The 13,509-nt window shown below is 47.0% G+C and overlaps 4 protein-coding genes across 4 annotated transcripts; 2 read left to right on the top strand and 2 right to left on the bottom strand.

Annotated features, from left to right (window-relative positions):
• Positions 1 to 643: 643 nt before the first annotated feature.
• Positions 644 to 1,459, bottom strand: N7477_005382 (glycoside hydrolase family 128 protein; the record flags this gene model as incomplete). The annotated part of the gene is made up of 1 exon (XM_056967045.1): positions 644 to 1,459. One exon carries the CDS (start codon positions 1,457 to 1,459, stop codon positions 644 to 646), a length of 816 nt encoding a protein of 271 aa, XP_056821799.1.
• Positions 1,460 to 4,122: 2,663 nt separating this feature from the next.
• Positions 4,123 to 4,400, bottom strand: N7477_005381 (uncharacterized protein; the record flags this gene model as incomplete). The annotated part of the gene is made up of 2 exons (XM_056967044.1): positions 4,123 to 4,237; positions 4,267 to 4,400. 2 exons carry the CDS (start codon positions 4,398 to 4,400, stop codon positions 4,123 to 4,125), a joined length of 249 nt encoding a protein of 82 aa, XP_056821798.1.
• Positions 4,401 to 11,382: 6,982 nt separating this feature from the next.
• On the top strand, positions 11,383 to 11,758 carry N7477_005380 (uncharacterized protein; the record flags this gene model as incomplete). Its single annotated transcript, XM_056967043.1, has 2 exons — positions 11,383 to 11,583; positions 11,615 to 11,758. 2 exons carry the CDS (start codon positions 11,383 to 11,385, stop codon positions 11,756 to 11,758), a joined length of 345 nt encoding a protein of 114 aa, XP_056821797.1.
• Positions 11,759 to 12,466: 708 nt separating this feature from the next.
• On the top strand, positions 12,467 to 13,138 carry N7477_005379 (uncharacterized protein; the record flags this gene model as incomplete). The annotated part of the gene is made up of 2 exons (XM_056967042.1): positions 12,467 to 12,811; positions 12,863 to 13,138. 2 exons carry the CDS (start codon positions 12,467 to 12,469, stop codon positions 13,136 to 13,138), a joined length of 621 nt encoding a protein of 206 aa, XP_056821796.1.
• Positions 13,139 to 13,509: the final 371 nt, after the last annotated feature.

Raw genomic sequence — 13,509 nt, 5'->3', positions numbered from 1 at the left:
AGCCGCTTCCAAGACTCGAACCAGCCTCTCGCGTACCCACCACCAAGCTAGTAAAAGGATCCTAGATCCCCAACGACCCTCTGGATGCATCTAGAAGGCCAGCCATCTTGGCGCAGAGAATTTGTCGGCTTGGCGGGCGTTGACCCATTGTTTACACTGGCGAGTGGGGGCGCGTTAGTGCGGGCTTGAAGATGGAAATGAAGTGGCGTTGAGGCGATGGGGCGATGGGTCAATGGGTCAATGAGCCGATGTGGCGATGTACTCGTTGCGCCTTAGACGAGACGACAGATTAGGTAAAGGAATTGCCATGGTGCTATGTCTTTTTTGGTTTATTGTTTTGGTTTTGCAAGCTTTTGTTGATATGCGGCGGGACTGTAAAAGTGCTTATCGAACAATTCATTCTGGAAACAAAGAGGTCCGGAAGTCAATGCCGGAGTACTTGTACTTGGGCACCAGAATGACAAATCAGTTTCAAAATATGAACACAAGAATAGAAAATAAACAGATGAGTCCCGCCACCTAGCGCCGTGAACCAGAAACAACAGTTCTAGGTCAGACAATCTTGTAAATTTTGAGAATCACATCAAATTGTATTTGGTCATGAATGTGCAAATATTCTACTTGCCATATCCACGATTTCCACTTAGTTGGAAGCGGAAATGTAAGCCTCGCCAGCGGCGTTCAGAGTGTCGTCGGAAAGCAGGTAGCCGTTGGCACAGTAGAAGTAGGAGTAGCGAGTGACCATGGGCTGAGAGTCCAACCAGGGTTGAACAGCGTCGAGGAAGGCGGCGGTGGCGGAAGGGTCAGAGATGCCGTTCACGTCAGCGTTCAGGGAGAACTCGGTGATCCAGACCTCAGTCAAGCTGTACTCTTGAGCGGTGGTGATGGCCTGGGTGATGAAGGACTGGAACTCGTCGGCAGTGTCACCGTACCAGTGGACTGCAAGACCGGTGAGGCCGCAAGAGCTGCAGTCGCCCATAAACTCGGTGAACCAGGACAGACCAGCACCGCTGGCGGAGGAGGAGGTGACGGCGGGAGAGATCAGCTTGGCCTGGCCAGAGTACGGGGTGATGTACTGGTTGTAGTAAGAGGCCGCGGCGGCAGGGGACATACCGGCCTGCGAAGCCGTGTCGGGCTCGTTGAAGCCAAGGATGTAGTCGCTGCCGCTGGCCAAGGCAGTCTCAATGGCAGCAAACCAGCCAGTGAAGTACTGAGCGCCCCAGAGCATGGGGACATACTCGACATTGTAAGGCAGTGAGCCGAACGAATAATAGCCCCAGTCGTAGGCCCAGGAAATGGTGCCAGCGCTGGAGAGAATCGAGACAGTGCTGATGTCGTTGTAAGCGGCACCACGCTTGCTAGAGCTAGTACTGCTGTCGCGCTTCACATGGTTCAAGGGAGCCGCGAGGGCAGAAGTAGCCAAAAGGCCGGAAGCAAAAAGAGCAGTGAAGGAGACCATTTTGGCTTTTGGTTTTTCGGCTGCGACAGTTTCACACAGAGAAGGAGTGGAAAGTAGAGAAGCGTGTTCTCGGGAGATAATGAATGTAGTCAAAAAAAAAATGAAGGAAGTCTAGACCGTGCACGGCACAGGAACTAGAAAGATCAAGAGATCAAGGAATGGATAGAGAACCGACGCAGCAGGCCGAAGAACGAAAAGAAGAAGGCTAGAAATGTGAGGGGGAAGGAGGCTTTTATTCCCGGAGCATGAGTGTGCGCTGGGCCAGCGTATCCAGCTGGCTGGAGCCACTTTCTTCGTCGCTCTGACAGAGTGGACCAGACTGATCAACAGCCATTGGGTACCTAGAAAGGTGGTACTTCCACTTCTGATGGCTCATCCGTAGAATTACCGACGCGATCCGAGTAGAACCAAGGGGAGGCATCGTGTGGATCATGGGGTTGGCAGTCCCGAAGTCCAGGGTAATTGAGTCTCTCCTGTCTGACTAGGCGCTTTCGATGGATTCAGGCACTTAAAGCGACAAAGCGGGGCCTTAAAGAAGGAATTTCTTCTATCTATCAATGAGGTGGCCCGTTCGAGGTACTCCACAAAGCTCGGAGAAGGTATCCATCGGAATTCCACTGTAGTCTGGACCGTGTAAAACGGTGAGCTAACGAGTGTTCCGATTGAAAACGCTAAAGCCCCGCGGAGCCCTGTGCAGCCCGATGAAGCCTTGTAGGACGGTTCAAAAGACAGGCCAACCGGATCGGGAACACGGGGCCTGACCATCGTGCATCAGAAGCCGCTCATCGGAGAATGGCTGACACCAGGAGCTGATAATTGGACGACCCCTGACAGATACAGATAGCTGTGAATGTGCGCGCAAAGAGGAGACCGGAGGGTTAGGGTGGGCACCGGCTAGCGAACCGTGGGCGATGCTTGCGTGGAGGAAGATGTGAGTGGAGAAAGCTGTGAAAAACAAAGAGTTCCGTGGACGCACTCAGGGCAGCGGCCGACAGTGACCTATCACATTGCAGAGACCTACATCTGCTCATTTCCAGGAGACCACCGGGTAAACAGAACGTGACGCAAAAACAATGGCCATCTCACGGAGAGCAAAACGTCTCGAAATGGTTCATGGACAAGAACACCGTTTGCATGAACCGTTTTGGCACACACGATGATGACGGCATGGGCTAGTCAGAGGCGATCCGGGAGTTGATCCCGATCGCTAGTGTTTCACGCTAAACCTTGACTCCTTCCGGTCTGGCCCCTTGCCGCCCCTACAGTAGCAGGGCAGAGGATTCGTTGGGGATGAAACTTCGGCCTGAGGATCGTCTTGCGGTCGCAACTGTCTCCGTACGCGACACCAGCCTAAAGTGCGCGCTGACTAAGCCTTGCCGGAACTGACTAGCGCCGGCAGCTCGCGCCTCGCTGAGATCCGTCCTGCAGAGTGACGTGTACTAACACGGGCGTTCTAGCATTGATCTCCGGTTCCTCGATGGGACTATGATGATGAGGCATAGGATGTGAGTTCCTAAGTTTCCCACTGCACCTTGTGAATACCCGACCGTCGATGTCGGGGAACACGGCGCAGCTCTCGCCTGCTTCGCGGTACCCATGGGTAGGGGTCCAGCATTCGCATGACATTTCCGAAATGAAGCAAGCATACTGTCATATTGGCAAGATCCGGCAACCTTCGGGAGGTGGCGGAACTGGGGGGGATCGGAGCTTGAGGATTGGACAGGAGGTGAAGTGAGGTAGCCATAGCTCGGTCACTTCACGTTGAACCTTTGTACTACAGGGCCATCTTCTACAAACCTCTGCTTGATTTCTTCAATCTCTAATTGTACTCCCACCTGTTCCGATCACCCCTGTGAAATCCTCTTGAATAATAAATCCATCCTGAATAGGACCACGAGTCTTGCTCTAATTGAGACGCCTCGCCACTCATTAGCGGCCAGCCTCATTACGAATGGGGCCCACGCCAGCTCGTAAGCTTCGAGGTCCGAGACTATATGGGACGAAGAGTCACTACACCCTTGTAAAATGCTAGCTAAGTCCTGAACAGCGTTGTGATAGTACTAGCGATCGATAGTACTAGCGATCGGCACCTTGATTCTTGAAGCCTAGGTTAGGCTCCTGAGACGATGCGCCGAGATTCACCCTTTCCGAGGCTCAAAGTAGCGCCCTTTCAGCGGCGAAAGTCCCTCTAGCTGAATAGAACTCACCTAGCTGAACGGGGTTGGCCCACAGAGCTCATGGTGAGCGGGGAGAAGGCTTCTTTCCCAAGACTATTACCTTTGATGGGTATTACTCAAGCCTGTTTATACTTGTGGCGTGCTAAATTGATGGAAGTGGACTACTTGTTGGTCGATTCCCTAGTGACTTTGGCGTTGCTATTCATAGCCTTTGTGGCGCAAAATTCTCTTTCCTTCCCTTTACACTTTCAGGCTTACTCTTTACCCATATGTTCATCTCAGGGTCTCCGTCATTTTTCTTCATTGTTCGCAGAAATTGACAGGGCCATGCCAAACAATGGGAATCGGTATAATAGAGGGTACTAAAAACAGAACATCAAAAAGTAAAGCAGGACTTAAGAGGCAACGTGCCCTAAAATTACCTCGTTGATGGGTTTCACTACGGATCTGATGAGAGTCTGGCCGCATTGACCCTAATTTCTCCTTTCATGCTTCCCGTTTTTCAAATTGGGCCGTGCCAAAGTCGAGAAGGTCCAGCATGCACCCAATACTGTGATGCACCAAGCCATCAATGGACGAAGGCTTGATGTAATGGAAGTGACTGGTGGAAAGACAATGGCATGAGCTTACGTCACTAGAGTCATATTCTGCAGGTATGTTGTGCTGAGAGGGCTCTCTCTATGTGCAAAGACCAGCCTGTATCGTTCTTTGAGAGTTACATTTGCCGCCCGGGGGGTAAGCTCGTCACACAACCCTGATTCCATCACACCAAGAGTCTTCACACTGCTTGGTACATTGATAGTCGGAATTAGATTTACCTCCACACTCTTGGGCTTTGATTCCCCCCTAGCCCGAAACACGCTAGTCTAATCGTAGCTATTCCCAAATAATTCCTGTTGGGAGCTGGCCGGAGATTCCATCGGTCGTCTGGCTACTGCACCTCTCTCGCCTCCCCCTTTAGTTAACCATGTTCACTCTACTACTCTACTAATGCAGTGGACGAGCGAGAACATACGAAGCAGAAGTAGGAAATTGAGGACAATGATGGAATAAATTACTAGTTATAAATTTACGACTGGCAGATTGCACGCCTCATCTCTCCCAGGTTGCTGGACCATTGGCTGCTTTTGGCGTACGTTAAAAGATAAATCGATTCACGTCAAGCTTTTGAAAGGGTAATTGAAGTTCCGTATACCAGCACTTACTCAAAACCAAAAAGCGAGGAACAAGAATTGGCATAACTTCTTTGCAAGACATGCAGCCCCGGAAAAGGCAAAAAGAGCAATTGCTTCATAGTACATGTAAGAGAATCTAGGCAGAAAGTATCTCACCAACATTCTGTGTCCACTACCATTCCAAAAAATTTTAATGTTCCATCATATACATTCCCTTCAAAATGCCTTTCACTTTCATTTCGAGGACAAGATTATTCCCATCCAAAGAAATCCGAGATCTAACTTTCCCAATACCAGCATTGAGTGTGTATGAAAGCTGAACGATATCCCGCAAGACCCTAAAGAAACCTTTAATCTCTCGGAAGTTAAACTCATGGGACCTAGTATCAAGGTCTCCCTTGATCTGACTTCAATTTAGTCCCCTCGGCCAGTTTTACGATATCTCGATCACCGTAATAAAATGACCCTTGAATCCACTCCCCTCAGGTACAATAACTTCGATTGCCTTCAGGAAGGCGAAGTCCTTTCGAGGGAAATTTGCTTCTTGCTTGGGCGCATATTGGACAAGATATTCTCCCTTGTCTTCTTTCGGGATCTCGAGGAGTGACCCTGTGAGTATTTTTCAAACATAAGAGCGAAGAATGAAGGAAATGTAGTGTCTTGAAAACTTGAATAGAACGATCACTGTCTATTTGGGTACATATCAAGTCGGTATAGATATCAATGTATCGAAGCTTTGCGAAAGCTTTCATGAATTTTGCTGTTCATTTGATATGAAGGAGTAAACAGACATCGAGCTTCACGTCATACCTGATTTATCGAGCGTTCAAAGCCTGCGAATTTCATATCTCGTCATTCGAAAGTCACAAGATGATATACGAGCAGGTGACGCTGATAAAGTTCGCGTCATTGTTCATAGTGAAGTTTTGGTTCTCGTGCAGCCATTAGAGCTGGCGAAACATGTATGATTCTTGCTGTATGCAGGGTGGTGGCAAGGATTTTGCAGAGTGAAGGCCGTGGGCTGCACAGAAGAGACCAATTGGCGCCATGCTCAATACGCCATGATGTAATGTTCGAATAACTATTACCCTTAACAAGCTAGTCAAAAACTTCTTGGCTGAGCGAAAAGTTTTGATGGTTGATCTATGAATGATTTGACTCTGAAATATCGACGAAGTTATAAGCTATTACACCTAAAATCCTGAAGAACCTGAGTATAAGCGAAGTGCTGCCCCGTCAATTACCATTTCTAGACCTTGGTTAAACCCCCTGTTGTTGTACTGCCGTTTACGGATCCGTGAAAATGACCCCCACTTGTCGCTTCGCTATTGGGAGTTAAAGGATGATCTCCGCAGTGTCCCCGCAGTGTCCCCACAGGGAACTTACAGGGTGACCAAGAAATAAATGTAGGTCTCCACTATTATTCTGCTGGCAGTTTGTAAATAACCAATGTATTGAGTTTGTGTAAATACCACTCATTGCCAGCCAACGCTGTAGAATGAAGATACTGATTTCGTCATATATAGTGATTTCGTAAGGCGGTATATAATTATGAGAGTAAGGCGGTGAGAAAACCTACATTCATTCCTTGGTCACCCTGTACATAGGAGGCAACAGCGGCCCGAGCAACCTCTTAATCTCAACTTCGTGGGGTCTCTACAAGATGAGAATGAGGTCGGACAATAGTTGTGTTCTGTGGAAATCTATGATCCACGCACCTCGCCACCTGGGCGATATTTGCCCAGAGTAGCAAAATGTCTTTGCACCTGCTCTGACCAGGGCTAAATGTCCAGATGTAGCTCTACGCTTTATTTTGTTCGCCCCGGGATGATGAAACGAACTAATCAAAGTGATGAATCCCACGATTAACTGTCAACTGTCGAGGAAAGGTCATATCCATGTTTTTGAAAAGTTACAACACCACCATACATGTAATTTATTGATACAATATAGTGACGCAGCAATTGTTTTAACACCCCTCTAATTTTTTTTAGATTCTGCCGGTCAAAAATTCATTCTTCAACACCCTTTGACATCTTTCTTAATAAAACACTTGGCTTTTATGTATGAATCATACCTCCTACGAAAACCACCTACTGAAACAAGATATTTAAAAAGTAAGATATCATAAACTTGCTCTTCGGATTACAATAGGCGGTCTTAAAAGCGGTCCGTCCAAGAGTGTCCAAAAATTTGCTGCGTCACTGTATGTTTACAAACGCTGAAGTAGACTAAGTCGAAGAAGGTCTAGCGTGTTTTAGTATATAGTTTGAGAAAGAAGAGTAGGGAAGTTGAAACTGATTTCGAGCGCACCTGTACCTTCTGTCCCCCACTGCGATTTTTATTTGTTACCGTTGTCGATAGAGGGTTTGTACTCCGGAAAAGCTGACTTCCACCCTTCACCATTGCACCCGCCCGGTGATATGGAAATCACCTATATGCCCTTTGTTCTGGCTATTCGTAGGACTTCCCCCCGAAGGTCCACACGACGGCTACAATCATTTTTCGTTTTACGCATTTCAATGCTCCTCGTTAAATTTGGGTTCTAGGCTTTTTTCTTAGGTGAATTCATAAAGTTTGATATATTGCGACACACAAAATACTCCACGGCAATTTCGGAATAATAACAATCATGATAAATTTTTGCTGGAGTCCCTAATTGTTGACCAAGACTGGTTTCTCAACACGAAGCCTCCACCTTTATTTAAGTGGTGCAAACCACGCCACCCTTGCTCTGGTCCTGTTTCTATGGGTCACTTCCCCGACCAAGGTAGATATAAATCCGGAGAAACTTACCACAATCTGGTGGTTGGCACAGCATAGAGACTGAGTACGTTGGGTATAGGTATGAAGTATTCTTCTTGAACCTATCGTGCAGATGATAGATGATTTGAGTTAGTTTGAGGAAATTTCAACCTTTGAATAGAGAATTGCGAATCATTGAACCCCTTTCGACTTGCTTGATAATGGTGAATATAGTTTAAACGATGCATTTAGATCACCTAGATGAGATGGATGACATAAGTTGAGTAAGACGAGCCGTGGAGTTTGATTCTGGATGGCTTCGTGGAACAGATGGCGTAGTAGTTGCGTAGGCGTTCTAGACTTACATGACTTGGTTGGCCCTACTAACCTTGGAAGACCTCGACGCTCTGATCCATATATTTTTACAACATTTCTTGTTTCAAATTCGAACAACCAAAGTGGACGACTATTGAGTGAACACTAATAGGCCGTACAAATCTACACAATGGCGAGAAAAAACAAAACAAAAAACGAAAGATTCTTGAAGATCATCCGAGATGTGCCACTGTCTAAGTCGCTAATCGCTTTGAAAAGTGGAGCTTTGAAAGTGACTCAAAACTGAAACTTGACCATGCTGCAGATCAACAGACAGCTCGTCGCAATAGGCAACTAGTTGGTTGTCTAACTTCACCTAAGTCAGTATTCCTCCATCCCATTTGAAAAAGGTGTGACCAAAAACTCAAGGTAGTGTCCGTTTGCGGACTTTGGCGGTCTAGACAAAGAAAAGGTCAATGGTAGACCGTCAAGTCGATCCCACGATGATGTTCGTGAATGGACGGGTTGAACAGACGGAGCTTGGCATTGAAAGAACCAGAAAGACCCCGTGATCTGGTCTTGTTCTGGTAAGAGCCGAGAAAAAGCTACTCACATCAGAAGAATTGATGGTACAAGGCTGGCCGAGAATCGAGAAAGGTCGCGTTCCCCAGGCAACAAGTGCTATAAACTTTGAACTCAGGTTCATCGAAGTTGGATGAGTAAAGATGTACACGAAGATTTGCCCTTCTGTTGAACATTAATCTGGACTTGGAAAACTGTACCCTAGGAACCATTCCTCATTTTCTTCAGTTGCCGTAGGGTATCACTGAAGGATCGTGCATTGTAAAAAAAAACGTTTAACGCTAGGGAGAGAAGAGGGGGCAACATGGTATCCAGTGTATAGCAGTCGGGAAGAAAATACATCACAGTAGATCCCACCCGCGTCATGTAAATACAGCTTCTATTCCGGAAACCGGTGGGTCGATAGGCCGCATCTGGATTAGCGTGTTTCGAATTTGGTTTCGGGAATTCAAGTCGAAGAGTCTAACTTAGTAATCCCTAACTTACATCTGATTTTGAATACTACCGTAATATAAGGATTCATATCACTGACCTTGTCAACTAGCATGTGACTCCCTTCGTAGAGGCTAGCGGTAAATGTTATGTAGCTCAGTGGTGTAAGCTAAATTACCTAAATTTCTTTGGCCTGGGGTACTCTTGGCTATAGTCTACTTATTTGATTAGATACCAAAGAAGTAACGAGACTAGAGGAGACCTTCTTGAGACTTCTATAAGACATACCCTTCTGCCCGTCTGTGATTTTGAAGATTCCGGACCGCTTACTATCGGTTTGTGCTTTCTGATTAGCCCAATAGTTACCATACCGCGGTAGGATTCTGCTAATTTACCCATCTTAAAAATAGATGATTCCATTTCGCGAACTATATACAATTATCATATTTTAGTCACCGACTTCTATTTCCGCCTGAGCTCAATGGGCAACCTTGAAACGGACTAAAGACCACTATTCATTCGTGCATGTATAATCTCAGTTGATGAGTTACAGTGTATCACAGTATTCATGTGGTGCGTTTCCGAACGCGGTCTTCTAACTTTCCTCAATTGATGACCACTTCTTGTTCTCGTCCGATTTCATTCCGAGTGAGTAGTGCATGGTGAGTCATCGTTCAAGTGAACTTGACCAAGCCCGTGGCAGTCATGGAAGGCCACCTTCTCCAGACCTCAAGAAAAAAACAAACAAGAACAAGCATGCTTAGTTTGAACTTGACTACTCATCACGGAACTTGCACAGTCGGATTAATCCCTATCCTCCTTTGTGATTTATTAACCCCTTCCGTATTCCGACACATCCCCGCCTTTTTTCGACACTTCCGTCTTCCAACTCTGCTAGCAATTATCCAGTCTCTGGTTGAGAGGATTCTCGTATCGGGCGACCAAGATGAAACAAAGGTGCTCACGCATAGCTATTTGCCCCAAAGCAATATCATGTGGAATGTTAATGTCTTGATTTGAATTATAGACTAGGGCGCAGCTGGCTACCGTATATCGGCAAGGGAATAGTTCTGCTTACGGTGGCAAGTGTTGAATCCAGACTGGATGGACCTTACAGCCAATATCCTCGATATTGGCAAGTGTAAGGTTTTGGCTGGTGTTCACCAATCCAAGGTTGACTACGATGGGATTTGAACTTGGTATACATGCTATCTTCATTCCAGGCTTGTTCAATTGACAATGTTGCTTGAACAGCTCGTGGCGACTTTCCGAAGTTTCCTTTCAGAAATGACATGCCGGATAGTACAAGCTCTTCAACCTCTCAAGACAACAGTGTGTCAAGAACCCAACCCTGGAAAGAAGGTATATTCAAGTGCCCTACCCCACTCATATTTGAGAAGAGGTAAAACGTAATTGAAATGCATATGAATGTGAGGCAGAACGAAGGGGAGGGGGCAAAATCGAACGCTTCCAGCCTGTTGCTAGTCCCTATGGATCCTTATTAAGTGGCTGTTCGCTGCGCTTAGCTACTTAAGGTAGTTCAAAATTGGTAGTGATCAGTCTTCAATCCACTCATGAATCAAGTGTAGTATTCAAGGGGGAATTTCCGATGAGCTTTCGTGCACATTGTTCTTTTCAGGCTCATAATTGGGACATTTCTTTGCAACCAAGCGCAACTTGTAATATGATAGTTCCGAGAAGATGACTCTAAGAGGGTGTGTAGGATTGAGTCATATTTCTTGTGCTGTCGAGGATGTGCTGTACAACCTGATTTTCTCATTCGTCGGGTTCAGAGTGGACGCCCAAATCTGTGGATTCCCACTTAGGTCATATCTGCCGCTCGAACTAATACACAGGCCAGAGCATCAGCAGATATGATTTAAATTCATCTTTTCATGCAAGAAAATATGACAAGAAATTCGAAATAATTGTTCAAAATGCACCTTCAGGCGTGCTATCCGAGCTTGCTCAATAGCTATACTTGGTATCATGTAGCGCTCCTGTCCACTCCCGGGCCTTGGCTCTGTGCGGTAATCATGCCGACGCTTAGGCCGATGTAACTTAAAGGATCTTGGCTCCATCTTCCTACCTATCAGCAAATTCGGTTACCGCGTATGCAACATGCAGGGTCCTGGATCGGCACTGCGGGCCGTCATGCACAACTGGAACGGGGTGCCATGTAAGAGCAATGGACCGGACAGGTTATCTCATCACATTCACGCTGACTGACATGTTCGTCGCTTGCTTAGTATTGGACAAATTTATCTTGGCAGCATATTGTCGATAAGAGCGGGCTGGCGAGTGGATCAATGCACATTGCGCCCTCGAAGTGACCATCGACAAATTTGGACTGTGTTCAGTGACATGAAACGTAACATGGATGTCAATTGTTATAAATAGTAGACAATCCCCCAGAATTAAGTGTACGTTCAACTCGAGCAAGCACACTCAATCTTTACACAAGATAATCCATCGACCTCTTACCAAGAAATTCAGAATGCAAATTTCGCACCTCTTCACTGCTCTGCTGGCAGTGGGCCTGGTCTCAGCCACACCCATCGAAGAAAATCTCAAATCGTGGAGTGAAGCTGCTCAGGCGGCAAGAAATGGGGCGACAACCGCAACGCAGCAATCGACCATGCAGGAAGATGGTGCAGTGGGAACGGAGGGAGCGAAGGTTATCTGCCGGCCAGACCAAGTACGGTTGCTATAACCTAACCTTTGGCAAGAACAAGGCCGAATTATGGATTCAGCGCAAGGCCACTACTGGAGGCAGTCTTACCTCGCCTCAGTGCAATGGGTACATGCAGGAGCAGATCAATAACTGCGAGAAAGGTGATTCTGGAGAAAGGAACGGGTGGTACTTCCGGTGAGTCTCTGCATCTACAATATAGATTCATAGTATGTTGGACTAACCACTTCAAAAGCCGATGTCAATGCGGGCCACTGCTCCTAGGTGAACTAGGGGCTGGGTCTGATCTGCTCCACTTTATCGCGAAGGAAGGTCCGAAACTCAGCATGGTAGAATTGGTCCTTAGTATGGCCAATCCCATTATATATGGCTGTATTAACTGAAGTCACTCATTAAAGCCTGATTATAAGAATCTACCCATTTCCATAGTAGGCTCCCAAAGTATACAAATATGAATATGTATTGTCCCGAGACTGGCTTCCCTTTCTTTTCGACCAATTGCAAGGCCATTAAGCTATACTGAAGATTATTGGAAGTAACACCCCGTCAAACACATTGCCGTTGATGGCAGTAAAGAAACCTGGCCGTTCACCACTGATTAAGTAGCTCTGCGCTCATTGCTCTGGATGAGAACCAATCCCACCATTGAGATCCATATTGAGCTCTGCGATTGAATAATTTATCCTACATCAGCTACTGGTCAATGTCATAAATACTTTGAAATCGAATCGTCTTGATCCGAGTATGTACCAACTAATCACACAGCTTCCATAATCACCCCCGAAAACAGAAGGCGGTAGGGACAACACCTATGATGTATGCCTTTCTCCGCAGCCCGCAGCTCCAAGCTCCTCAATTCGCATAATTTCAACGACGACTACAATTCACCATGTTTTCCCGCACAGCACCCAAACTCATGCGGTACGCCGCCCGTCCCTCGCTACGCACATCCGTCATTCGCCAATCCGCCCCGCTCCGCCCCATTCCCGTCATCATCTCGGCCCGCTCTTTCTTCTCTTCCCCGGCCTCCGCAAAGGGCATCCAGCCCGACTCATCAGACCCCAAGCCCCCGAACCCGCAGGCACCTGCTGCTGGCGCTGCGACGCATGTCGTGGAACCTACACCCTTGACTCCGGAGGAGTACTACGAGTACTCGGAGCATTACTTTAACTACCTCGTTCAGCAGCTGGAAAAGGCTCAAGAGGAGGGTTCGGACGTGGAAGCTGAGTACAGCGTACGTGATCCTCTTGCTTTACATGGCCTTGTCTTTGTCTAACATGTACAGGCTGGCGTCCTTAACATCACCGTTCCTGCCATCGGCACCTACGTGCTTAACAAACAACCTCCCAACAAGCAGATCTGGCTGAGCTCGCCTATCTCAGGTCCTAAGCGGTATGACTGGATCGTTGAAGGAGATTATATGCACGAGAAGCAGGATACGCGTGAATTTGCGAATGGGCAATGGGTCTATTTGCGGGATGGGTCGAATCTTACGGAATTGTTGAACACCGAGTTGACACTCAACTTGCCGAAGGATATCTATTCGGAAATTTTGGACTAGAGGTTGAGGTTTCAGCTTTCTGGTCTCATTGTTGAAGTCTACGAGATGAGATGAATGCGTGTGTTTGAATATATCGATCATAACGAGGCAATTTCTTCTTTCTTGGATCTTTAGATGATCGTAGAGACGAATCGTCAGAGGGATGTCTGGGAAGGTTGCTGTGGCCCGGAGACTTAAGCCCCTGCGACAATAAAATTTGACCGGTTATATTGATTAGGTTTGTTTGTACGCGGCTCCGGTATGAAGCTGTATTTCTAAAGTACAAAGCTAATGGAGGGTATCAACCATTGAGGCGAACCCATGCACCGGTCCTCTCTCTGCCTCGCCGAGCGTGTGAGTCGCAAGTAGCCTCACTGTAATATCTGTAAAAC

This window comes from Penicillium maclennaniae (genome assembly GCF_028827695.1).
Source record: "Penicillium maclennaniae strain IBT 15551 chromosome Unknown utg000005l:1.0-2652337.0:1.0-2654196.0, whole genome shotgun sequence".
NCBI classification, from domain to species: Eukaryota; Fungi; Ascomycota; class Eurotiomycetes; order Eurotiales; family Aspergillaceae; genus Penicillium; species Penicillium maclennaniae.
This window is presented reverse-complemented; position numbering and strand designations above follow the sequence as displayed.